Here is a 26,736-nt window from a genome sequence, read left to right on the forward strand (position 1 = left end):
TCTAATCATTTCTATCATTTCCAAACACCAGGTGAAATTTACATCGGACCAAATGCAATTCCACACCACGTAATCCCACCTTCCAAGAAGAGGACATTAATTCCAATATTGGAATCTAGTTCTCATTTGGACACTTCCTCAAAAGGGTGTCTCAAGGTACCCTCTTTTTTCTTTTTTTCTTTTTTTATTTTTGGACTCCTCATGAACTAATCTAGCACCTATTTTGTCAAGCAAGGGATGAGATAGAGATTTACAAAGTGCATCCTAATGCACAACATAAATTATCATTTAGGCCACAAATACTCTTTAAGATGGATTGCAAAAATTTTAAGAAATGTAATAAGTAGGCATACTTAAAAAGGGGATGAAATAGCCTCTTTTCCTCTATCCAAATACAAAAACTCAATTGTTAACAATGGCTTTTCCATTGCCTAAACAACTTAGAAGTTGAAATATCTCATTCATGGGAATCAAATTTTCACAAAACAGATTCATCTCTCCTTTTAGTATCAGATGAAATTTCCCTATCCTTCATTTCAAAAGTTCTGCTAAATCCACACGTGTGTGGGAGCCCGGTGCATGCAGGTGCACGTGCCAATATGGAACACACGTGGGTGATCAGATCTTTTCATTTAGTAGGCAATGCTGTTTATATCTTCTGGACGAACATATGGGGGCAGCAAACGTCTGAAAGGGTTATGATAAGTGCATATGGCTGCAACGAAGCTACAATACAGCTGAGATATTCTACCTTACACGTGGCATCTACTTATAATCCGAACCGTCAAAGTAATGGAACCCAACGTTTATTTAATATCTACTCCATATTAGATTGATCTGGGGATCCGGACTTCTGATTAATGGCCTTTTTTGTCAAATTAATACACGTTTACTACTTTCATTTTAACAATCCATTACATGTCCACCAATCAACGAATTAGGTCATTATCCACCTTAGTGGGTCCTACTATTTAGACTGTTCGGATTTGAACACGTGTCACTTGTACGGTATGGTAGCTCAGTTGTATCCTAGCTTCGGTGCAGCCGAACTGTGCTATATCAAAACCCTCTCATTCCCGCCACTAGTTTATAACGAACTTCCTTGCCTCTTTGTTGACCATATCTCTCTCTCTCTCTCTCTCTCTCTCTCTCTCTCTCACCATTCCAGAAAAATGAAAGAACCGAACTATGAGTTAGAAGATCAATGTGAAATCAGTTCGTCAAAATGGATACTCGAGAATGTCGAAGACGGAAATCCACACAAGAGTTTCTCGGAATCAGACGAGGATCATTGCAACTCTTCATCCCCGAAGCCCAATTCCATGTTGTCGTTGGGCAATGGGATACCCAACCCTTCCAAGATCATGAGGACGGTGACGAGATTCATGTCGTCCAGGTACAATCAGGCGGCAGATGACAGACGCAACCCAAAGAGGCTTACTCGCATGAAAAGGACGGAATTCAGCGTTGAGAATGGGCTCGAAGGGTTACGCTTCCTCAACAAGACATCTGCTGGGAAGGAAGGCGACGCTTGGAAGGCCGTCGAGAAGCAGTTCCACCAGCTTGCCATCAATGGGAAGCTTCCCAAAGAGAATTTTGGCCGTTGCATTGGTTAGCATTGTCGATTTTTCATGCAATTTCCTTTTCTGCAGTGGTTTTCTAAATCCGGATTCTGTTTTTTAAGGGATGGCGGATTCAAAGGAGTTTGCTGGGCAGCTTTTTGATGCATTGGGGAGGCGTCGCAACTTGGACACTGCAGATGGTATATCGATGGATGAATTGAAGGAGTTTTGGGAAGATATGACAGATCAGCATTTTGATTCCCGGGTTCAGATATTCTTCGACATGTAAGATTCTCTGAATCTTCCCTTCTTTGAGAAATTAAATATGTGGGACGACCTGAGTGACCTCCTGTAATTCTCTAGGTGCGACAAGAACGGCGATGGGAAGCTTTCAGAGGATGAGGTGAAGGAGGTGGGATTGAAACTGCTGTGATTTTGTATTTTCTTTTCTTGTGTTTCTGATTTCTTGGAAATGATAGAGATGGGTATCCTGAACTGTAGGTGATTGTTCTGAGTGCATCTGCGAACAAGCTTGCGAAGCTCAAGGAAAATGCTGCAGCCTACGCGACTCTGATACTGGAAGAGCTTGACCCTGATCACTTGGGTTACATAGAGGTGGGTATTCTGGAATTTGATTTCTTTTGAAAAAATGAAAACTGTTCGGCCAAATCCATGGTTCTGAATCTCGTAGAGGTTACTCGAAACGCAGCGGATTGACTCAGCTCATTTGAATTTCGTGTTGTGTAACTTTGCGGATTCAATTTTAATTGAAATAAATGGGAGAATCTGTGTTTATTTAGTCTGTAGAAGTTTGGTATGTTCACAGCAGCCAGACGTGCCGGTGGGGCGGACCGCACACATGTGCAAGATCCAAGCTTTACATTATGTGCCCCACTGATCCTTCTGGCTCAAAAGTTATGCTGTTTCACTCCTTGGGTGGGCCATAGCGGACTGAACAAACAGATGGCTATAACAAATTTTTTTTTTTTGGTTGCCTCCATTTCTTTATACAGTGTGGCCTGCCTGAGTAAAAATGGCCTGATTTTTTAGGTCGGAAGACCTCGACAATGTGGCCCACCTGTGGAAAGCTTGGATCTTGCACACCTGCGCTTTATCAGCATGCGTGGCTGCAAGTTGATGGGCACAGCTATCTCCTCACGCCTATGCAGGTGCAGCAGACTTCCTAGTTTGTGTTGCTAGTCTTTGAGAACTATGCCCTGTCATGGTCGGAAGCGTGGGCGCCAATCCAATAAGTGATTGGAAGATCAATGTCTTGTGGCCCCCACAATTTCAGAAACAAAAGGGAGGCCATGTTCCTCAAGGCTTGTAATCTGTGTAGACTGCCCGAACGAGGCATGTTACATTTTTATTTTCAGATATCATCTGATCATATTTTAATTCATGAATTCACATGCCTAGTTTGAGTGTTGAAAGTCCAATAAGTTGGTTTTTCAAGTTCTCCAAATGATCATCTCAATTAGGAATGTGGTTCTCCTTTTATAATTTTCAGATTTGGCAGCTCGAAATCTTGCTGAAAGGAATGATGGACTCAAAGGCAAATGAAAACTGCATGAAAAATAGTGACATGCTAGCGAGAACGATGATCCCACAGCAATACAGAAACCCAATTAATAGATTTCTCAGCAGGGCCTTTGATTTTGTTCATGAGAACTGGAAGCAGATATGGGTCATTCTCTTATGGTTGATTGTGAATTTGGTTCTGTTCTCGTGGAAATTCGTTCAGTACAAGCATCGGGCAGCATTCGAAGTAATGGGCTATTGCGTTTGCATTGCCAAGGGCGCAGCTGAGACACTGAAACTGAACATGGCATTTATCCTTCTCCCTGTCTGCCGGAATACCATCACATGGCTCAGATCAACCTTCATAGGTTCGATCATCCCATTCGATGACAATATCAATTTCCATAAGGTAGGAGCCATTTTGACACTCATGATCTGTATCTCTAAACACCCCATGACCATTGATCATGTCTCTCTTTTTGGAGATTGCAGGTCATTGCATTTGCGATTGCAGTTGGTGCCTTTACTCATACGGCCATCCACCTAGTATGTGATTTTCCAAGACTAATAACATGTCCACAGCCCACATTCATGAGAACTTTAGGACCCAATTTCGATTACATACAGCCGACGTATGCTTCTCTTGCATCGAGTTGTGTAGGTGTGACCGGTATCTTCATGACCATTATAATGACATTTTCCTTCACATTAGCGACACACTCTTTCAGGAGGAATGTCGTCAAGTTGCCATCTCCCCTCCATCACTTGGCTGGATTCAATGCCTTCTGGTATGCCCATCACCTGCTGGCTCTTGTCTATGCACTCTTGGTTGTTCATGGCTACATCGTTTTCCTCAACAAGTATTGGTACCAGAAGACGGTCAGTAGCACACCTTTTCTATCATGAACATCAATCGCTCGATGCCTCACACATGTAAACAATTCACGCATGTGTAAGATCGGACTGGCTCATCTGGCAATCGTCCCCTCTAGATTCCATGCATCTAAGGTTAGGCAAATATATGATCATTAAGTGAGCTGAACACATGCCTCTGAATCATTGGTTGAATTCTCTTAGCTGTTCGTCTGTTTTTCATGCAGGAGCGGCCCATCTGATGATCATACAGGCATCTTCTTAGATATGGTGTTGGAAATTACAGGATTGCCTGATGAGCAGCTCCAATCTTGCACAAATGTGCCCTGTTTGCACGTGTGAGGCGTGTGCACTTTCAAAGCCCATCTACCATTACCACCAAATACTGATGTTAGATGGAAAATTTTCAAATGCTTCCTGCAGACATGGATGTATCTTATGATTCCAGTCATCTTTTACAGTACTGAGAGAATAATCAGAAGATTTCGTGAAGATCATTATCGTGTGAGCATCATCAAGGTCTGTGGTTCTCAAGTGATTCCATGAAAAATCAGTAGAAAAACTGGTTTTCCTCCTTGAAAACCAATGGAATGATGGACTTATCTCTTTCCACATGCAGGCTGCAATATACCCAGGGAATGTACTTGCATTGTATATGAGCAAACCTCCTGGATTCAAGTACAAGAGCGGAATGTACTTGTTTGTCAAGTGTCCGGATGTCTCTCCCTTCGAATGGTAACTGAATCTTCTGTAAATGAAGGAATTATATGATGCGTAGCCCGCATCTTTCCATAATATATATGAGTTCCAAGTGGGTCCCATGGTCTGCAATCCAGACTATTGGTCTGTTATGTCCCACCATGGAAGGACTTCGACTGAAAAATCCATCAACAGGACAATCCAACCTTTCAATTGCTGTCTTCTAGATAGTAAAGAAGAGAAAATACAGCGACTGTCCACATTCAACTCAAAAAGGTCCTAATACCAATTGCTTGAGTCTCCCAAGTGGGGAAGTGATCCATCCACCATGGGACTCAGCAGACCAACGGCTCATGTATACTATGCAAAGATGCAGGCTGACATACCCAATCATATAATTCTGCTAGTAAATGTAACCAAAGAAAAGCAATATGTCTATGTTGGTAGTTCTGTATACTCACCTGACCATTTGATATCAATAGGCATCCTTTCTCCGTCACTTCCGCACCAGGAGATGACTACTTAAGTGTTCACATCAGAACTTTGGGAGACTGGACTACAGAGCTTAGAAAGTTATTTGCAATGGTTTGGCATAAACAAAGCTTGTGGTCATTGAAAAATGATGTGTTTGATCAGTTTAAAATCTCTAATAAACAGCCCAGGAATTGTTTCCTTGCAGGTTTGTGAAGCTTCAGCTAGTGCTAAGAAGCCTACTCTAGGCAGAATGGAAACGACAGTAATAGTAGATGCTGACTCTTCAGAAACCAGGTGATTTGAATCTCTCCAAGTCTCTCTAGATCAGATCACAACTGGGTCTGGTTTATCATAGCCACTAACTCTGCTCTGCTGCAGATTTCCACGGCTCCTCATCGATGGACCTTACGGCGCCCCTGCACAAAATTACAGGAAGTATGATATTCTATTGCTTATTGGGCTTGGCATCGGAGCAACTCCGTTTATCAGCATACTCAAGGATCTCCTCAACAACATCAAGTCACATGATGTAAAACTGGTGAGTATAGCCCATGTTGAAGAATCCATGCCTATAAAGATCACCTGATGAATGATTGGGATCTCAAACTAGCAAGCATGTGTGGTCATGCATCACACATGTTTCCTACTAGTATTGAGATTTACCCAACTGAAATTAAAATGCAAGCAGCCTTAATCTGTAGCAGGAAAGTCCAGATGGGAATGCAGTGCAAGTAAATAGAAAAGTGCCAGGAAGGGCTTACTTCTATTGGGTTACAAGGGAACAAGGCTCCTTCGAATGGTTCAAAGGCGTGATGAACGATGTTGCGGAGAGTGACCAAAATGTGAGTTCCCAACTAGTCGATTGTAGTACATTATTCAGTTTTTTATTTTATACAAGTGGGGCCCATGATTCAATGATCCAAACCTTGATATGATTAGCTTTACTTTGTATGGCCCATGCACCGAAAATCCCCCGGATTGGAAGATCCTAGATATATAACATTGGCCTTTTCATCAATTTAATGTGATCTGTTGCTGTAATTTCTTTCTTAATCAGCTACTTGCTGGGCCACCTATTGAAGGGTTGAGATTTTACCATTGGGAGATTATTTTTTTTTTTTGGTGCATGGACCATCCACAGTCGGGAGTTAACAATGGTTTGGACCACTGAACTCTGAGACCCACTTGCACAAACTGAAAGCCTGAAGGTTGCTCTACAAGCATTCAGCCCAAGCATTGTGAATTAACTGGAAATGCTGGGTATTGCAGAAAGTTATAGAAATGCACAACTACTTAACAAGTGTGTATGAAGAAGGAGACGCGCGGTCGGCGCTTATCGCCATGGTTCAGTCACTGCAACATGCCAAGAACGGAGTTGACATCGTATCTGGAAGCCGGGTATCTATTCTTCAATACATGAACTTAGCAATACAAGGAAATCCATTTTGACTTGTTTTTTTTTTTCCTAAAACATACATACATCATTAGATACGGACGCACTTTGCACGGCCGAACTGGAGAAAGGTGTTCTCTGAATTGGCCGACACCCACAAATCTTCTCGCATCGGTAAGCTATATCTCGAGCACTCCTGTGGTGTTTCCAAACGTCCACTCATTTAATTATTCATGGAGTTGCAGGTGTCTTCTACTGTGGAACACCTACACTAACCAAACTCCTGAAGGATCTTTCGAAAGAATTCAGCCATAGCACGACGGCTCGCTTCTCATTCCACAAGGAGAACTTCTAGGACACAAGAAGATAACAAACATCACAAACATGTATATAAAAAGATCATGCGACAAATGAGTTACGACTTGGCAAATCCAAATGGGTCTCAACCATGGCCAAGGAATGAATGCAAGGCCCTCTCGAAACTCAATCTCAATGGACAATCACAACTGGGCCACGCGGTGCTGATTATGGAGGAAATCTGGTCTGCACTTCAAGGGCCACACCATGTAAATGATTCGGGATTCAGGCTGGTTAACTCATCAAGCAAGCCATACATGTATGAAAACAATGGATGATTTATCCAAAAAAAAGAAGAAGAAGAAAATTTGCCAATGGTCTACATTTCAGGAGTGTGCGATGGGCCACCTTCCAAAACTCACACCAGCAAAAAATCTTGACAGTCAGGTTAGTTATCCTTCAAATGAGGGGTTTAAAAAAATCTGGACTGTGACCTTTAGACAGTGATTGACAATCTGGATTTTCCAATCATACATTCACACGAATCATGGAGATGGATGCCTGACCTATCTTGATCAGATGACCCCAGCTAGATACCTCTTCTCCCAATAAGATCATTACCTGATGTTTACCACTAAAATTTAAAAAAATAGTATATTTAGCATGAGGATAGTTTTCTAAGCCCAAATGCACCTCACCCATATTTTTATGGAACACCCAAGCTGGCATTAATCACCCCGATGAGGAGTCTCAAACAGAGATCTCTCGCTTCGATGCCAATTTGATGTAAGACAATTAACCACTTGCTCTAAAAGCTCGAACTGATAGAGCATGACGAATTAATCCATTTATCTCATAGACCAGGCCCCACATCTCATGGGTTAGGACCTCGACCGAACCCCCCTCGTGGGCCCCACTTCACATGGGTTCCGCTTCACACGAGCCACCCGCCTCGTACGGGCCGCCCACCCCGAGTGTGCCTTTGCATCCCACAGGCCGCCTACCCCGAGTGTGCCTTTGCATCCCACAGGCCACGCCACTCGAGCCGTTGTGAAAATGCCCCTACATTACTCGGGTGTCCCACACGTGTGCTTGGGAAACCTCTTATTAGAAAACTGCTTCAAGTACTTGATTTGTTTATGAAATGCTCAGCTGCATGTGGCAGAGAATTTCCCATTCTTATTATACAGCCTGGCATGGAATCCGTGGATTGTGATCCGACGGTTACAACTCGTCCACTGTACGTGTTGCACTTCAATCCTAGACTCTCCAAATTGTGGGCCCCATTGGGATGGACAGTAGGTAGTCCTAACCATCTGATTTATCACATTGAATTTCAACAGCTGACCAGATTCTTTCTGATCAGCCGTTTTATGTCCACTGATTGGATATTAAAACAATCCAAATAGTGTGATTTTCAATCTTTGGCCCACCTATGATGGGCCCAATGATCTGAATGATATGGATGGACAGGCATGCTGTGACCTTTGTGGTGCATGAATTGCCACTGTTTAATGAATGTTGTAAAACACCCCAATCAGCCACTTGTTTAATGAGATACCAATATAGTTGCTGATATGCAAAACCGTTGGATTGTAACGGCAGGTCCACGATGAAGATGGGCCACACACAATAAGCTGTTCTAAAGATGAGGAATTGTATGATCATGATCATTGAGCCCATACTACTAAATGTATTGATGGAATAAACTATCCAACTGTTGATATATGGTCCGCAATGGATGGACCATGCCCCTAATGTCTCCTTGATCAGACAATCCCAACCCTTCAATTGGCATCATGGAAATACATGTTCAAGGAAAGGAAATACAGTCCACTTTGAATTGATAAAGAAACAGGTAATGGTCAGCAAGCTAGGATCTTCCATTCTGTAATATTTTTGGGTTTGGTCCATCCACTGTAGACAGCCAGTGCACAAAAAACACTAGATTGGAATCCAGGTCCTTTTGATCCCCAAGCAGTCCCACTTAGAACCATGGTTTTAAAACTCAGATGAGTCTGATACAACTCGTCCGAGTCGTCTTGGATTTGGTACTAACCGTCCCAATTCAATACTACTGAGACTCCGGCAAGTCAGACCAACATACACCCTGACTTGGGTGAGTCACGACTCGACTCGAGACCGAATGAGTTGATCTAAGCCAGCCTAAAAACCATGCTTGGAACAACTGAAATTTTTTGAACATTATGTGTAATCTCATTATATACCCTACTCTTAAAAGGTCCATTGTTGAGTTTTGAAGATACAACACAAGATTAGAAAATCTGAAATGATGTTTATGTACATTTGAACTATTTGGCCTCCTTAGAGAAGAAAACCATGCACCATCATGAGCTATCTTGCTTCGGTTTCCTGCTCAGTTCTGAGTAATGACCACCCATCAGTTGCAAAATCTCCTCCCACAAACCTGATGAAGAATCCGGCGACACCCCACAAATCAGATCAATGCTACAAGCCGCAACGAACCAGTTACCGGACTCGATCTCCTCTCTCAACTGATCCAACTGCCACCCAGCATACCCCACAAAAAAACTGAAATCTTGAGGCTTAAGCACCCCTTTCTTTACCAACTGAGTGGCTTCATATAGACTGTTTCTTGCACCAAAACAAAGGCCCGGTATCACCTCTTCAAAGCCTGGTACTGGCAAATTGTCACAAGTCTTAAACAAGAACGTGCTAGCCTCGAGGGGCCCACCAAAGTACAAATAACTTTCCATGAAATTGGTCGCAAGCTCAGGAGTCGAAAATTTCATGTCTTTGATTTTCTTGTGAAGTGGATGGCTGATAACGATTCCAAAAGGACCCTCCCCTGGGTCTTTGGTTCCTGCTCTGAGGAGAAGGACGACGCTTCTTTCGAATTTGTTAACACCATCAAGCTTCTCAGTAGCAACTAGGATGCAGCCAGTCTCTGGCATGGAAATTGGGTGGGCCCACTTGGGACCAAGTGGGTTGGAGAGCTCGGAGGGGACTGCATATTGGTCAGGAGCATCAGCATCCAATAGCTGCAACTGGATAAAATTCCAAGCCTTAGTTTTACCTTGCCTTTTCCAAATATTTCTTTAAGGACAATAAACAAACCTTCATTGGATAGAAGAGAGTGCATCCACAACAACTTCTCTAATGACATGTTTAAACAAAATGTATAAGGTGCTGTTTGGTCATTGATCGAAGGAAATATAACTATCAGACAACCCCCACATCATCTTTTAATTCTCTCATTAACAATAAACACCTCTATTTTCTTGGTAGAAAAATATTTAAATTAATGTTGAATTTTAATCCATCATGGTACACAGAAAAACTCAATTGATGCATTATTATGAACTAGCATCCTCTGCTCTGAATCATATGCTGAAGAATACAATCATAGCAATGCCAAAACGAGCCCTAAACAAGATGTGAGCTCCTGAATTTTGTTGATGTAGGAGAATTTCCAAGGCTCTGAGAAGGGTTTAGAAGCCCAACTTACCATGTTCTTTAAAAACTATTCAATAACCATCCTTCTTTGTGGTGAACTGGCAATGAGTCTTAGCCCATCAATTAGAACCTTGACTCTGCCGATCAACTGACCAGCTTGGTGAACATCTTTTGGATCTTGCGCTTATCGTTCATAATGAACCCACCACGACAAGGCAGATTGGGGTCACCCAACCAAAACCTAATGGCAATTCATCAAAGTCCTAGCACATGTCTGGTAAGTTGATCGGCCTCTTGAAGAGTTGTTCCCTGAATTAGTATGATGTGTTTCTTTCAATAGGGAGGTTGCAATGTATGAGTGCTTGTCTTTCTTTTGGGAAGAGGCGCAACTCCATGGGGAAGGGTCCAGTGAGGAATTGGATTAGTTAGTGTTGTTGAATCATCGGAGTTGTTGAATCATCTGCAGTGTAGGAATCAGTGATGCACGAAAGGGATGCCTTGGGTTTGGAGGTTAGATAGGTTGGTTAGTTTCACTTCCAAATCATTTTATAACAAGTTTCGGAATCCTAATCATAGGGTGTCTCATGATGCAACCAAATTTATTTGGTCATAGAAAAATCTGCCCAAGATCATTGCTTTTGGTTGGTTGGTGGGTAAGAACAAAGTTCTCATGGTGGACAACCTTCCGAAAAGGTATATGAATATCTTGAATGTGTGCCTTCAATTTGGATGAGTTGGTGTTGTTGAACCATCTGCAACATAGGAATAGATGATGCATGAAAAGAACACCTTGAGTTAAGAGGTCAGATAGGTCAGGTAATTTCACTTCCAAATCGTTTTATAAAAAGTTTGTGAATCCTAATCCCAGGGCCTCTCACGATCCAACTGAATTTATTTAGTTGTAGCCTAGGGTCATTGCTTTCGGTCGATTGGAGGGTCATTACTTTCTGTTGGTTGGAGGGTTAGTATAAAGTCCTCATGGTGGACAACCTTGAGAAAAGGCATATGAATATCATGAATGTGTGTCTTCAATTAAGTAGTGTTTTTTCAATCTCTTTCAGGCAGTTTGGGTGATACCTTCATCAACTGGCCGTTCTTCTTGGCATGGCACAGGGGAGGTTATGGGCAAAGAGGGGGAATTCTATGGCAGTTGTCCCTTCATGTAGGCTTCTTGTTGATTAGGAAGGAAAGAAATAACATATGTTTTCATAATTAACCTTATAGTCTATATGAGGTGTTTAAGAAAGCCAAGCCGGATCAGGTAGCTTGGGTCACAGTGCTCAAGCACTTTTAGGTGAGGCTCACAACTTCAAAATTTCTAGTCTTCTAAACGATCCAGAAGCTTTTTTGCTTGTCATCCTTGTACATTTTTCTTAGTTCTAGACAGTTATTTGTTCCCTAGCTTTGTGGCCGTCATTCTCCCCCTTTCACCATGCCTTACATAAAAAAGTAGGAGTAGTCCCATTTTGCCACCTTTCTATCAAAAAATCCGCCATCGATGGCCCTTGAGACCGCTTTCTCACAAGGCCCCACTTAAATAAGGGAAAAGACAATTATAACAATAAGCAATGGTTGAGGCAGACCTAAAACAAGAGGGAATTACTTGATCCTCAGCATGAGAATAGTATCCTCAGATCCTTAATTCCCTCAAGTGAGACCCACTGTTTGGTAATCCAGAGTGTTGATCTAAGGGACCCAGATTGGATGGACTGTTCACCAAAAATTTCAGATTCTGACCACAGGCCTTTTCCCATTGAATGTGCACCATGGCTGAATTTCTTTCTAAACAGTACTTTCTGGCCACCAATCTAGTCCTTAGATTGAGAGTTTTGGGGAACATTCCATCCACTGTGGGTCCCATCAAATCAATGGTCTGGGACTGGATGACTGATCAGTGGGTCCCACTTGCAGGAGCTCAGAACCTGAGGATGCCATGCATATTCATGGTTTTACTTCCATGCTGCATGGCGTCATAGCAATTTAAAGTGTCCATATAACATTCTTATACACTCTTTCCTATTTCTTGTTTACTTTAAAAAAAAAAAAAAAAAAAATCTGTGGTGAATCAGGGTCATATTAATTGTTACTATGTGGTGAGCGCTCAGAATTAGGAGGGAAAATCAGATAGTTAAAATTGTCTTGTCAGCTAAACTTTCCAATTATGTTCAATGTACAATTCAGTCATCAATTTAGACGGCTAAGATTTTTCCTTACATCTGTGGCATTTGTACATTTGAAGAGTGACCATCATCTTTTAAAAGATGAAAAACTAACACTGGAGTCAGGCCACATATATAGCATCCCAATAACTGGTATCCTTAGTAACTGCTGTCATAGGGAAAACAAGCTACGACTAAGCTCTGTGAGGTCCACTATGCTCTGTCTGACATCCACTCCATCCATCAGTTAAGCATGATCCAAGACTCAAGTGGGCCACACCATTGAAACAGTGTAAATCACAGTTATAAAAACTTCTAAATTCAGTGTGGCCATCTGAATTTTGAGTCAAGCTGAGTTTTGGATGACTCATGATGTTCGAGCTCACCTAATGACCGGTTTGGATGGAATATGACCTACACAGTAGGCCCCAAGAAGTGGCCCACCTACCTTTCGAATCAAATTGAGTTTTGGAATGAATCATGAGGGGTGGCTATCCCCATCCCCATCATGCCCTGTGGTGTGAATATTGAGCTCAGGTCCTAACATCAGGTGCCTCAACTGATGGTTGGAGTGGATGCCACACAAACATCACAAATATTTTGGAGGCCCACTGAGCTGGTGGTGAAGATTCCTACTATTGTAGATATTCGATTCTCTCTCTTGCTTCATAAAACCAACAGTCAAATGCAAAATAAGGATGTTAATATTGAAGTTACCAACAATAACAAAAATTAATTGCATAAAATGAAATTGTTTAATCTATGACATTGAAATCCAAAAAAATACTTTAAATAGGTTTAATTTATTAATCACACATTGATATATTATAAAGATGCTTTGAATAACTGGGCATTTCAGACTCGGATGGGCTGATTGGCCTTTATATGAAGCTCGACTTCAGTCCGGACCTAGTCCTCGGGCCTAATACACCAATCCAAGCCTAGCCTGAAGTGGGCGAGCCCATTGATAGTCCTAAAGGAAAGGGGGAGACATTCAGAGGGAACAGAGAGAAAAGGATAGCGAGATGGAGGGATAAGTAGGGCCACACAGACGTGCCTCCTAATAGATAGAGTAAGAGAATGAAATGGTGGGCAGCCTATCTTCACTATTTCCCTTATTGTCGCCCACTCGAGTCCCCAATCCAACTAACTTTTGGGATAACATCTTAAAATGAGCCCATGTTTAAACAAAATGTATAAGGCACTGTTTGGTCATTGATTGAAGGAAATATGACTATCAGACAACGCCCACATCATCTTTTAATTGTCTCATTAAAAATAAACACCTCTATTTTCTTGTTAGAAAAATATTTAAATTAATGTTGAAGTTTAATCCATCGTGGTAAACAGAAAAACTCAATTGATGCATTATTATGAACTCACATCCTCCGCTCAGAATCATATGCTGAAGAATATATTCATAGCAATGCCAAAATGGGCCCTAAACAAGATGTGAGCTCCCATCAATTGGAACCTTGACTCTGCCGATCAACTGACCAGCTTGGTGAACATCTTTTGGATCTTGCCCTTATCATTCATAATGAACCCATCAAGACAAGGCGGACCAGGGTCACCCAACCTATTTATCAAAGTTTAGCTACCAAAACCTAATAGCAATTCATCAAAGTCCTAGCACACGTTTTGGAATGACGTCTTGTGTGTCGATCAACCTCCTGGAGAGTTGTTCCCTGAATTAGTATGACGTTTTTCTTTCGATAGGGAAGTTGCAATGTCTGAGTGCTTGTCTTTCTTTTGGCAAGGGGTGCAACTCCATGTGAAAGGGTCCAGTGAGGAATTGGGCTAGTTAGTGTTGTTGAACCATCTGCAATGTAGGAATCGGTGATGCACAAAAGTGACGCCTTGGGTTTGGAGGTTAGATAGGCTGGGTAGCTTCACTTCCAAATCGTTTTATAACAAGTTTTGGAATCCTAATCTCAGGTTGTCTTGTGATGCAACCAAATTTATCTGGTCGTAGAAAAATCTGCCCAAGATCATTGCTTTTGGTTGGTTGGTGGGTAAGAACAGAGTCCTCACGGTGGACAACCTTCTAAAAAGGCATATGAATATCTTGAATGTGTGAACTTCAATTTGGATGAGTTAGTGTTGTTGAACCATCTGCAACATAGGAATAGATGATGCATGAAAAGAACACATTGGGTTCAGAGGTTGGATAGGTCAAGTAATTTCACTTCCAAATCGTTTTATAAAAAGTTCGTGAATCCTAATCCCCGGGCCTCTCATGATCCAACTGAATTTATTTAGTTGTAGCCTAGGATCATTGCTCTCAGTCTGTTGGAGGGTCATTACTTTCGATTGGTTGGAGGGTTAGTATAAAGTCCTCATGGTGGACAACCTTCAGAAAAGGAATATGAATATCATGAATGTGTGCCTTCAATTAGGTAGTGTTTTTTCGATCTCTTTCAGGCATTTTGGGTGATACCTTCGTCAATTGGCTCGTTCTTCTTGGCATGACACAGGGGAGGTTCTGGGCAAAGAGGGAGAATTCTATGGCAGTTGTCCCTTCATGTAGGCTTTTGGTTGATTAGGAAGGAAAGAAATAACATATGTTTTCATAATTAACCTTATAGTCTAGATGAGGTGTTTAAGAAAGCCAAGCCGGATCTGGTAACTTTGGTCACGGTGTTCAAGCACTTTTAGGTGAGAGTCCAACTTAAAAACTTATAGTCATCCAAACAACCCACAAGCCTTTTTGCTTGTCATCCTTGTACATTTTTCTTAGATCTAGACAGTTATTTGTTCCCTAGCTTTGTGGGCGTTGTTCTCACCCTTTCACCTTGACTTTTTTTTTAATAAAAAAAAAAGGAAAAAGAAGAAAGAAAAAGAAAAGACTAAAGTAGGAGTTCAGTCCCATTTTGCCACCTTTCTCTCAAAAAATCCGCTATCGATGCCATTGAGACCACTTTCTCACAGCATGAGACATGCATAGTATCCTCAGATCCTTAATTTCCTCAAGTGAGACCCACTGTTTGGTAATCCAGAGTGTTGATCTAAAGGACCCAGATTGGATGGACCGTTCACCAAAAATTTCAGATTCTGACCACAGGCCTTTTCCCATTGAATGTGCACCATGGCTGAATTTCTTTCTCGACAGTACTTTCTGGCCACCAATCTAGTCCTTAGATTGAGAGTTTTGGGGAACATTCCATCCACTGTGGGTCCCATCAAATCAATGGTCTGGGACTGGATGACTGATCAGTGGGCCCCACTTGCAGGAGCTCAGAACCCGAGGATGCCATGCATATTCATGGTTTTACTTCCATGCTGCACGGTGTCATAGCAATTTAAAGTGTCCATATAACATTCTTAGACACTCTTTCCTATTTTTTGTTTACTTTTTTTTTTACCTGTCGCGAATCAGGGTCATATTAATTGTTACTAAATGGTGAGCGCTCAGAATTAGGAGGAAAAATCGGATAGTTAAAATTGTCTTATCAGCTAAACTTTCCAATTATGCTCAATGTACAATTCGGTCGCTAATTTAGACGGCTAAGATTTTTCCTTACATCTGTGGCAGTTGTACGTTTGAAGAGTGACCACCATCTTTTAAAAGATGGTGGTGAAAAACTAACACTGGAGTTAGGCAACATATATAGCATCCCAATAACTGGTATCCTTAGTAACAGCTGTCCTAGGTAAAACATGCCACAACTAAGCTCTGTGAGGCGCACTACGCTCTGTCTGACATCCACTCCATCCATCAGTTAAGCATGATCCAAGACTCAAGCGAGCCACACCATTGAAACAATGTAAATCACAGTTATAAAAACTTATAAATTCAGTGTGGCCATCTGAATTTTGAGTCAAGCTGAATTTTGGATGACTTGTGATGTTCGGGCTCACCTAATGACTGGTTTGGATGGAATATGACCTACACAGTAGGCCCCAAGAAGTGTCCCACCTACCTTTTGAATCAAATTGAGTTTTGGGATGACTCATGAGGGCTGGCTATCCCCATCCCCACTATGCCCTGTGGTGTGAATATTGAGCTCAGGTCCTAACATCAGGTGCCTCAACTGATCGATGGAGTGGATGCCACACAAACATTCACAAATATTTTCGAGGCCCACTGAGCTTGGGTGGTGAAGATTCCTACTATTTTAGATATTCAATTCTCTCTCTAGCTTCATAAAACCAACAGTCCAATGCAAAATAGGGATGTTAATAACGAAGTTACTAACAATAACAAAAATTAATTACTTTAAATGAAATTGTTTAATGTATGACATTGAAATCCAAAAAATACTTTAAATAGGTTTAATTTATTAATCACACATTTATATATTATAAAAATGCTTTGAATAACCAGGTAGACCAGACTCAGACGGGCTGATTGGCCTTTATACGAAGCTCAATTTTGGTCCGGACCCAGTCCTCGGGCCTAATACACCAATCCAAGCCTAGCCTGAAGTCGGCGAGGCCCAAAAGCCAGACAGGCCAGCCTAGCCCATTGATAGTCTGAAAGGGGGAGACATTTAGAGGGAAGAGAGAGAGAAGGATAGCAAGATGGAGGGATAAGTAGGGACACACACATGCCTGCTAATAGAGAGAGTAAGAGAATGAAATGGTGGGTGGCCTATCTTCACTATTTCCCCTATTGTGGCCCACTCGAGTCCCCAATCCAACTAACTTTTGGGATAACATCTTAAAATGAGCCCATGTTTAAACAAAATGTATAAGGCTTTGTTTGGTCATTGATTGAAGGAAATATAACTATCAGACAACACCCACATCATCTTTTAATTCTCTCACTAACAATAAACACCTCTATTTTTAATGCGGGGGCATTTTCACACCGGGCTTGAGTGGGGTGGCCTGTGGGATGTAGGGGCACACTCGGGGTGGTTGGGCGGGCCCGTGTGAGACGGTGGCACGGGTAGGGCGGAACCCATGGATTTGGGGCCCACGAGGAGGGGTTCAGCCAATGACCTAACCCATGGATTTGGGGCCTGGGTTATGAGTAAAGGGATTAGTTCACCACGCTCTATCAGTTTGAGCTTTTAGAACAAGTGGTTAATTGTCCTGCATGAAATTGGTATCAGAGCAGGAGGTCTAGTGTTCGAGACTCCTCACCGGGGGTGATTAATGGGGGGCATTTTCACACCGGGCTCGAGTGGGGTGGCCTGTGGGATGTAGGGGCACACTTGTGCTGTGGTAAACAGAGAAACTCGATTATATGCTGAAGAAAACATTCATAGCAGCGTAGGAATCGGTGATGCACAAAAGGGACGCCCTGGGTTTGGAGGTTAGATAGGTCAGGTAGCTTCACTTCCAAATCGTTTTATAACAAGTTTCAGAATCCTAATACTGGGGTGTCTCGTGATGCAACCAAATTTATTTGGTCATAGAAAAATATGCCCAAGATCATTGCCTTTGGTTGGTTGGTGGGTAAGAACAGAGTCCTCACGGTAGACAACCTTCCGAAAAGGCATATGAATATATTGAATGTGTGCCTTCAATTTGGATGAGTTGGTGTTGTTGAACCATCTGCAACATAGGAATAGATGATGCATGAAAAGAACACCTTGGGTTCAAAGGTCAGATAGGTCAGGTAATTTCACTTCCAAATCATTTTATAAAAGGTTTGTGAATCCTAATCCCAGGGCCTCTCACGATCCAATTGAATTTATTTACTCGTAGCCTAGGGTCATTGCTTTCGGTCGATTGGAGGGTCATTACTTTCGGTTGGTTGGAGGCTTAGTATAGAGTCCTCATGGTGGACAACCTTTAGAAAAGGCATATGAATATCATGAATGCGTGCGTTCAATTTGATAGTGTTTTGTCAATCTCTTTCAGGCATTTTGGGTGACACCTTCATCAATTGGCTGTTCTTCTTGGCATGGCACAGGGGAGGTTCTGGGCAAAGAGGGAGAATTCTATGGCAGTTGTCCCTTCATGTAGGCTTCTTGCCGATTAGGAAGGAAAGAAATAACATATGTTTTCATAATTAACCTTATAGTCTAGATGAAGTGTTTAAGAAAGCCAAGCTGGATCTGGTAGCTGGGGTCACAGTGCTCAAGCACTTTTAGGTGAGAGTCACAACTTCAAAACTTATAGTCATCCAAACAACCCACAAGCCTTTTTGCTTGTCATCGTTGTACATTCTTCTTAGATCTAGACAGTTATTTGTTCCCTAGCTTTGTGGGCGTTGTTGCCTTTATTAAAAAAAGAAAAAAGAAAAAAGAGAAGACTAAAGTAGGAGTTCAGTCCCATTTTGCCACCCTTCTCTCAAAAAATCCACTATCGATGCCATTGAGACCGCTTTCTCACAGCATGAGACATGCATAGTATCCTCTTATCCTTACTTCCCTCAAGTGAGACCCACTGTTTGGTAATCCAGAGTGTCGATCTAAGGGACCCACATTGGATGGACCGTTCACCGAAAATTCAGATACTGACCATAGGCCTTTTCCCATTGAATGTGCACCATGGCTGAATTACTTTCTCAACAGTAATCTAGTCCTTAGATTGAGAGTTTTGGGGAACATTCCATCCACTGTGGGTCCCAGCAAATCAATGGTCTGGAACTGGATGACTGAACAGTGGGTCCCACTAGCAGGAGCTCAGAACCCGAGGATGCCATGCATATTCATGGTTTTACTGCCATGCTACATGGCGTCATACCAATTTAAAGTGTCCATATAACATCCATATACACTCTTTCCTATTTATTGTTTACTTTTAAAAAATAAAATCTGTGGCAAATCACGGTCATCTCAATGGTCTAATGATATTAATTGTTACTAAATGGTGAGCGCTCAGAATTAGGAGGGAAAATCAGATAGTTAAAATTGTCTTATTAGCTAAACTTTCCAATTATGCTCAATGTACAATTCGGTCACTAATTTAGATGGCTAAGATTTTTCCTTACATCTGTGGCATTTGTACATTTGAAGAGTGACCACCATCTTTTAAAAGATGAAAAACTAACAATGGAGTTAGGCCACATATATAGCATCCCAATAACCGGTATCCTTAGTTACAGCTGTCATAGGGAAAACATGCCACAACTAAGCTCTGTGAGGCCCACTACACTATGTCTGACATCCACTCCATCCATCAGTTAAGCATGATCCAAGACTCAAGTGGGCCACACCATTGAAGCAATGTAAATCACAGTTATAAAAACTTCTAAATTCAGTGTGGCCATCTGAATTTTGAGTCAAGCTGAGTTTTGGATGACTTGTGATATTCGAGCTCACCTAATGACCGGTTTGGATGGAACATGACCTACACACTAGGCCCCAAGAAGTGGCCCACCTACCTTTTGAATCAAATTGAGTTTTGGGATGACTCATGAGGGCTGGCTATCCCCATCCCCATTATGCCCTGTGGTGTGAATATTGAGCTCAGGTCCTAACATCAGGTGCCTCAACTGATGGTTGGAGTGGATGCCACACAAACATCATAAATATTTTGGAGGTCCACTGAACTTGGGTGGTGAAGATTCCTACTATTGTAGATATTCCATTCTCTCACTTGCTTCATAAAACCAACAGTCAAATGCAAAATAAGGATGTTAATAACCAAGTTACTAACAATAATGAAAATTAATTGCATAAAATGAAATTGTTTAATTTACGACATTGAAATCCAAAAAATACTTTAAATAGGTTTAATTTATTAATCACACATTGATATATTATAAAAAATGCTTTGAATAACTGGGCAGACCAGACTTAGACGGGCTGATTGGCCTTTATATGAAGCTCGATTTCAGTCAGGTCCCGGTCCTCGGGCCTAATACACCAATCCAAGCCTAGCCTGAAGTTGGCGAGGCTCGAAAGCCAGACAGGCCAGCCTAGCCTATTGCTAGTCCTAAAGAAAAGGGGGAGACATTCAGAGGGAAGAGAGAGAAAAGAATAGCGAGATGGAGGGATAAGTAGGGCCACACATACGTTCCTGCTAACAGAGAGAGTAAGACAATGAAATGGTGGGCGGCCTATCTTCATTATTTCCCTTATTGTGGCCCACTCGAGTCCCCAATCCAACTGACTTTTGGGATAACGTCTTAAAATGACCCCATGTTTAAACAAAATGTATAAGGCTCTGTTTGGTCATTGATTGAAGGAAATATAACTATCAGACAACACCCACATCATCTTTTAATTCTCTCATTAACAATAAACACCTCTATTTTTAATGCAGGGGCATTTTCACACCGGGCTTGAGTGGGGTGGCTTGTGGGATGCAGGTGGGTGGTAACCCATGGACTTGGGTCCCGTGTGAGACGGGTGGCTTGTGTAGGGTGGAACCCATGGATTTGGGACCCGGGCTATGAGATAAAGGGATTAGTTCGCCATGCTCTACCAGTTCGAGCTTTTAGAGCAAGTGATTAATTGTCTTGCATCTAATTGGTATCAGAACGGGAGGTCTGATGTTCGAGACTCCTTACCGGGGGTGATTAATGCGGGGGCATTTTCACACTGGGCTCAAGTGGGGTGGGGTGGCCTGTGGGATGCAAGGGCACACTCGGAGTGGGAGACGCGCATAGCCTGGTTTATGAGATAAAGGGATTGCATCAATTTTCTTGTTAGAAAAATAATGAAATTAATGTTGAATTTTAATCCATCGTAGTAAACAAAAAAACTCAACTATATGCTGAAGAATACATTCATAGCAATGCCAAAACAGGCCCTAACAACATTTGAGCTTCCAAATTTTGTTGATGTAGGAGAATTTCCAAGGCTCTGAGAAGAGTTTAGAAGCCCAACTTACCATGTTCTTTAAACACTCTTCAATGACCATCCTTCTTTGTGGTGAACTGGCAATGAGTCTTAGCCCATCAATTAGAACCTTGACTTTGCCGATCAACTGACCAGGTTGGTGAACATCTTTTGGATCTTGCCCTTATCATTCATAATGAACCCACCAATACAAGGTGGATCAGGGTCACCCAACCTATTTATCAAAGTTTAGCTACCAAAACCTAATATCAATTCATCAAAGTCCTCGCACACGTTTTTGGAAGGACGTCTGGTGCATCGATTGGCCTCTTGAAGAGTTTTTCCCTGAATTAGTATGACGTGTTTCTTTCAATAAGGAGGCTACAATGTCTCAGTGTTTGTCTTTCTTTTGGGAAGGGGCACAACTCCATGGGGAAGGGTCCAGTGAGGAATTGGATTAGTTGGTGTTGTTGAACCATCTGCAGCGTAGGAATCGGTGATGCACGAAAGGGACGCCTTGGGTTTGGAGGTTTTATAATAAGTTTTGAAATCCTCATCTCAAGGTGTCTCGTGATGCAACCAAGTTTATTAGGCGTAGAAAAATCTGCCCAAGATCATTGCTTTTGGTTGGTTGGTGGGTAAGAAGTAAGAACCGAGTCCTCACAGTGGACAACCTTCTGAAAAGGCATATGAATATCTTGGATGTGTGCCTTCAATTTGGATGAGTTGGTGTTGTTGAACCATCTGCAACATAGGAATAGATGATGCATGAAAAGAACACCTTGGGTTCAAAGGTTGGATAGGTCAGGTAATTTCACTTCCAAATCATTTTATAAAAGGTTTGTGAATCCTAATCCGAGGGCCTCTCATGATCCAATTGAATTTATTTAGTTGTAGCCTAGGGTCATTGCTTTCGGTCGATTGGAGGGTCATTACTTTCGGTTGGTTGGAGGCTTAGTATAGAGTCCTCATGGTGGACAACCTTCAGAAAAGGCATATGGATATCATGAATATGTGCCTTCAATTAGGTAGTATTTTCTCAATCTCTCTTAGGCATTTCAGAAAAGGCATATGAATATCATGAATGTGTGCCTTCAATTAGGTAGTGTTTTTTCAATATCTTTCAGGCATTTCAGAAAAGGCATATGAATATCATGAATGTGTGCCTTTAATTAAGTAGTGTTTTTTCAATCTCTTTCAGGCATTTTGGGTGATACCTTCATCAATTGGCCGTTCTTCTCGGCATAGCACTGGGGAGGTTCTGGGCAAAGAGGGAGAATTCTATGGCAGTTGTCTCGTCATGTAGGCTTCTCGTCGATTAGGAAGGAAAGAAATAACATATGTTTTCATAATTAACCTTACAGTCTAGATGAGGTGTTTAAGAAAGCCAAGATGGATCTGGTAGCTTGGGTCACAGTGCTCAAGCACTTTTAGGTGAGAGTCACAACTTCAAAACTTATAGTCATCCAAACAACGCACAAGCCTTTTTGCTTTTCATCCTTGTACATTTTTCTTAAATCTAGACAGTTATTTGTTCCCTAGCTATGTGGGCGTTGTTCTCACCCTTTCACCTTGACTTTAAAAAAAAAAAAAAAAAAAAAAAAAAAGACTAAAGTAGGAGTTCGGTCCCATTTTGCCACCCTTCTCTCAAAAAATACGCTATCGATGCCCTTGAGACCACTTTCTCACAGCATGAGACATGCATAGTATCCTCATATCCTTACTTCCCTCAAGTGAGACCCACTGTTTGGTAATCCAGAGTGTTGATGTAAGGGACCCACATTGGATGGACCATTCACCAAAAATTTCAGATTCTGACCACAGGCCATTTCCCATTGTATGTGCACCATGGCTGAATTTCTTTCTCGACAGTACTTTCTGGCCACCTATCTAGTCCTTAGATCGAGAGTTTTGGAGAACATTCCATCCACTGTGGGTGCCATCAAATCTATGGTCTGGGACTGGATGACTGATCAGTGGGTCCCACTCGCAGGAGCTCAGAACCCGAGGATACCATGCATATTCATGGTTTTACTGCCATGCTACATGGTGTCATAACAATTTAAAGTGTCTATATAACTTCCTTATACACTCTTTCCTATTTCTTGTTTACTTTAAAAAAATAATAATAATAAAAATCTGTAGCGAATCAGGGTAATTTCAATGGTCTAATGATATTAATTGTTACTAAATGGTGAGCGCTTAGAATTAGGAGGGAAAATCAGATAGTTAAATTTGTCTTATCGGCTAAACTTTCCAATTATGGTCAATGTACAATTCGGTCGCCAATTTAGATGGCTAAGATTTTTCCTTACATCTATGGCATTTTAATGTGGGGGCATTTTCACACCGGACTCAAGTGGGGTGGCCTGTGGATGCAGGGGCACACTCGGGGTGGGCGGCCTGCGAAACCCATGGATTTGGGGCTCGTGTGAGGCAGAACCCATAGATTTGTGGCTTGGGCTATGAGATAAGGGGATTAATTCGCCATGCTCTATCAGTTTGAGCTTTTAGAGCAAGTGGTTAATTGTCCTGCATCACATTTGTCTGTTTGAAGAGTGACCACCATCTTTTAAAGGATGAAAAACTAACATTGGAGTCAGTCTACATATATAGCCTTCCAATAACTGGTATCCTTAGTAACAGCTGTCATAGGGAAAACATGCTACAACTAAGCTCTGTGAGGCCCACCATGCTCTGTTTGACATCCACTTCATCCATCAGTTAAACATGATCCAAGACTCAAGTGGGCCACACCATTGAAACAATGTAAATCACAGTTATAAAAACTTCGAAATTCAGTGTGGCCATCTGAATTTTGAGTCAAGCTGAGCTTTGGATGACTCGGAATGTTCGAGCTCACCTAATGACCGGTTTGGATGGAACATGACCTACACACTAGGCCCCAAGAAGTGGCCCACCTACCTTTTGAATCAAATTGAGTTTTGGGATGACTCATGAGGGCTGGCTATCCCCATCCCCATTATGCCCTGTGGTGTGAATATTGAGCTCAGGTCCTAACATCAGGTGCCTCAACTGATGGTTGGAGTGGATGCCACACAAACATCACAAATATTTTGGAGGTCCACTGAACTTGGGTGGTGAAGATTCCTACTATTGTAGATATTCCATTCTCTCACTTGCTTCATAAAACCAACAGTCAAATGCAAAATAAGGATGTTAATAACCAAGTTACTAACAATAACGAAAATTAATTGCATAAAATGAAATTGTTTAATTTACGACATCGAAATCCAAAAAATACTTTAAATAGGTTTAATTTATTAATCACACATTGATATATTATAAAAATGCTTTGAATAACCGGGCAGACCAGACTCGGATGGGCTCATTGGCCTTTATACAAAGCTCGAGTTCAATCCAGACCCAGTCCACGGCCCTAATACACCAATCCAAGCCTAGCCTGAAGTGGGCCAGGCCCAAAAGCCAGACAGGCCAGCCTAGCCCATTGATAGCCTTGAAGAAAAGGGGAAGACATTCGGAGGGAAGATAGAAAAAAGGATAGCGAAATGGAGGGATAAGTAAGGCCACACACACGTGCGTGCGAACAGAGAGAGTAAGAGAATGAAACGGTGGGCAGCCTATCTTCACTATTTCCCTTGTTATGGCCCACTCGAGTCCCCAATCCAACTAACTTTTAGGATAACATCTTAAAATGAGCCCATGCAACAAGTTGAATGTACAGAGTGGATGTCATACAATCATCAAGGTAGGCCCCGCAGAGCCTGCCATGTGCCTTCCTAATTAGATGCTTCACGTGAGGTACATGCAGATAAGATTAGAGGGCAATAAAATTGAGAAATGTCCAAAGCTATTGGAAATTGAGAAAATGTAGTCAAACAAATCAGCGAATGGAACTAAAATAAATTCTACACTACTCAAATCAAAATGTTAGGTGAATGTTAAGTTGCCAACTTACCCTCTCCCAAGCTACAAGAATCGCCCTATAAGTTCGCCAATCTCGGAATATATGGTGGGACTTCCGGATGCTGGGGTCCATGGAGTTAGTGTTCTCAAATGAACTGTTGTCTTCATCAGGAGCTGAATGATCATCACTTCCTGTAATGAATATAATTTCCAATATGATATTAGACAGAAGCGATATCTTGGCTTCAACAATTTCTTAGGTGTGTTTGACAATAGTTCTGATCTTCGAATATCATTTTCTTTTCTTCTATGAATTGAATACTATCCAACTGAATCTTTAGCATTGCAAATATTCATGCCGACGGTTTTCAGGTTGGGCTTGGTCTGAAATACAAGACCCGAGGATGGGGCTCGGGTCTAAAATCTAAGTCCGTTTAACGACCAGGCTGGGATCAGGTTGGGTTCAGGATTTGAAGAGCACTTTTTTTTTTTTTTTTCATACATCATGGAAGATAGGGAACACTTAATGAACAGCCCAGATGTTATGCATGCAGAATTGGGTGGCTGGGGCTGGGCCCAGAGCCAGGCTTGGGCCATACATTTTCATCAAGGGCTGGGTTTGAGCATGTTTGTTTTGGACTGTCAGGGACCAGGGCTGGAATCAGGCTTAGGTTTTACCTTGGCCCAGCCCAAGACTGCCCATTGACAGACTCAGTTTCTACCATGCCTTGCATGTAACGGTCGGATATCTAAACTAATTCAACTACTTGAGATTTTTAATATCACAATCCAAGAATCCATGTCGGGTTTCACCAGATGAACGTTGACACCAACACCAACTTCAATGAGAAAATATGTCGTCTACAACCCTTGCATGTGAAGTTCGCGACACCAACACCAACTTCAATTAGAAAATAGTTCGTCTACAATCCCTTGCATGTGAAGTTCGCATGCAAGTCATCCTAGACGTGCAAAGGTGGGCCATGCATGTATAAGACCTTTGGAAGATCTAATCCAAACCGTCCATTGTTTCCGAACTTGCACAGCAACCGCCCAACCGTTCATATGGGCATGATTTTGAGCCAGGTAATCTCCATGTTGCAGCCCACCTTGTGCAAGGTTCAGAACTCGTGTCTAAACTTAACATGCAATGGTTTGTTGTGAGTGGCATTCATTCTACTAACAACGAAAAGATCTTCACCTGATGAAGACGAATTATCATGGTTCTTCTTCATTCCCATCACTCTGACAGATGGAGATCTACATGAAGTAAGCTTCGATTTCAACACCCTCATCTCGAAAATCTCTCTACCTTGAGCTTCAAAAGGACCCATCTTCTCAAAATTGCAACAGAAGGGTCTTTGAGGCCATGGAATCCTCTGCAGGAAGGTGGAGATTTTCGCAGGGAAAATGACTTGGTTGGTACTTCTGAGATTGAGGGAGCAGATATTCATGGCTCTTTTGAGATGGGTATTGCAGGATTTCTCGATTCAATCGTTGGATTTCTTTCTTATTTCCTTCGGACGTTGGAAACGATGAGAGTAGAGACGTTTCGCCACGGTTATATGTACAGTGGGCCCACTCACTATACGTGGCACTCGTTTACTTAAAACTCCGGATCCTCTGGGCTGGTGTGTTGACGTCGATCCATCATCATGTATGTTTTATATCCAAACCGTCCATTCATTTGGCGAGCTGCTCGTAAGGGTTGAGCCAAAAAATAAATTACATCTAAATATCAAGTGGAC

The 26,736-nt window shown here is 41.9% G+C and overlaps 2 protein-coding genes across 2 annotated transcripts; one reads left to right on the forward strand and one right to left on the reverse strand.

Annotated features, from left to right (window-relative positions):
- Window positions 1–1,172: 1,172 nt before the first annotated feature.
- LOC131244081 (putative respiratory burst oxidase homolog protein H) lies at window positions 1,173–7,111 on the forward strand. Its single transcript, XM_058243740.1, has 15 exons — window positions 1,173–1,611; window positions 1,685–1,847; window positions 1,926–1,974; window positions 2,064–2,177; window positions 3,073–3,492; window positions 3,576–3,962; window positions 4,380–4,475; window positions 4,576–4,691; window positions 5,138–5,240; window positions 5,335–5,423; window positions 5,508–5,667; window positions 5,834–5,971; window positions 6,399–6,527; window positions 6,618–6,696; window positions 6,768–7,111. The coding sequence occupies exons 1-15, from the start codon at window positions 1,173–1,175 to the stop codon at window positions 6,875–6,877; spliced, it is 2,592 nt and encodes an 863-aa protein (XP_058099723.1). The 3' UTR covers window positions 6,878–7,111.
- Window positions 7,112–9,037: 1,926 nt separating this feature from the next.
- Window positions 9,038–26,490, reverse strand: LOC131244408 (uncharacterized). Its single transcript, XM_058244018.1, has 3 exons — window positions 26,190–26,490; window positions 25,041–25,180; window positions 9,038–9,848 (listed from the first exon to the last, which is right to left on the reverse strand). The coding sequence occupies exons 1-3, from the start codon at window positions 26,440–26,442 to the stop codon at window positions 9,168–9,170; spliced, it is 1,074 nt and encodes a 357-aa protein (XP_058100001.1). The 5' UTR covers window positions 26,443–26,490; the 3' UTR covers window positions 9,038–9,167.
- Window positions 26,491–26,736: the final 246 nt, after the last annotated feature.

This window comes from Magnolia sinica, chromosome 4, assembly GCF_029962835.1.
Source record: "Magnolia sinica isolate HGM2019 chromosome 4, MsV1, whole genome shotgun sequence".
NCBI lineage: Eukaryota > Viridiplantae > Streptophyta > Magnoliopsida > Magnoliales > Magnoliaceae > Magnolia > Magnolia sinica.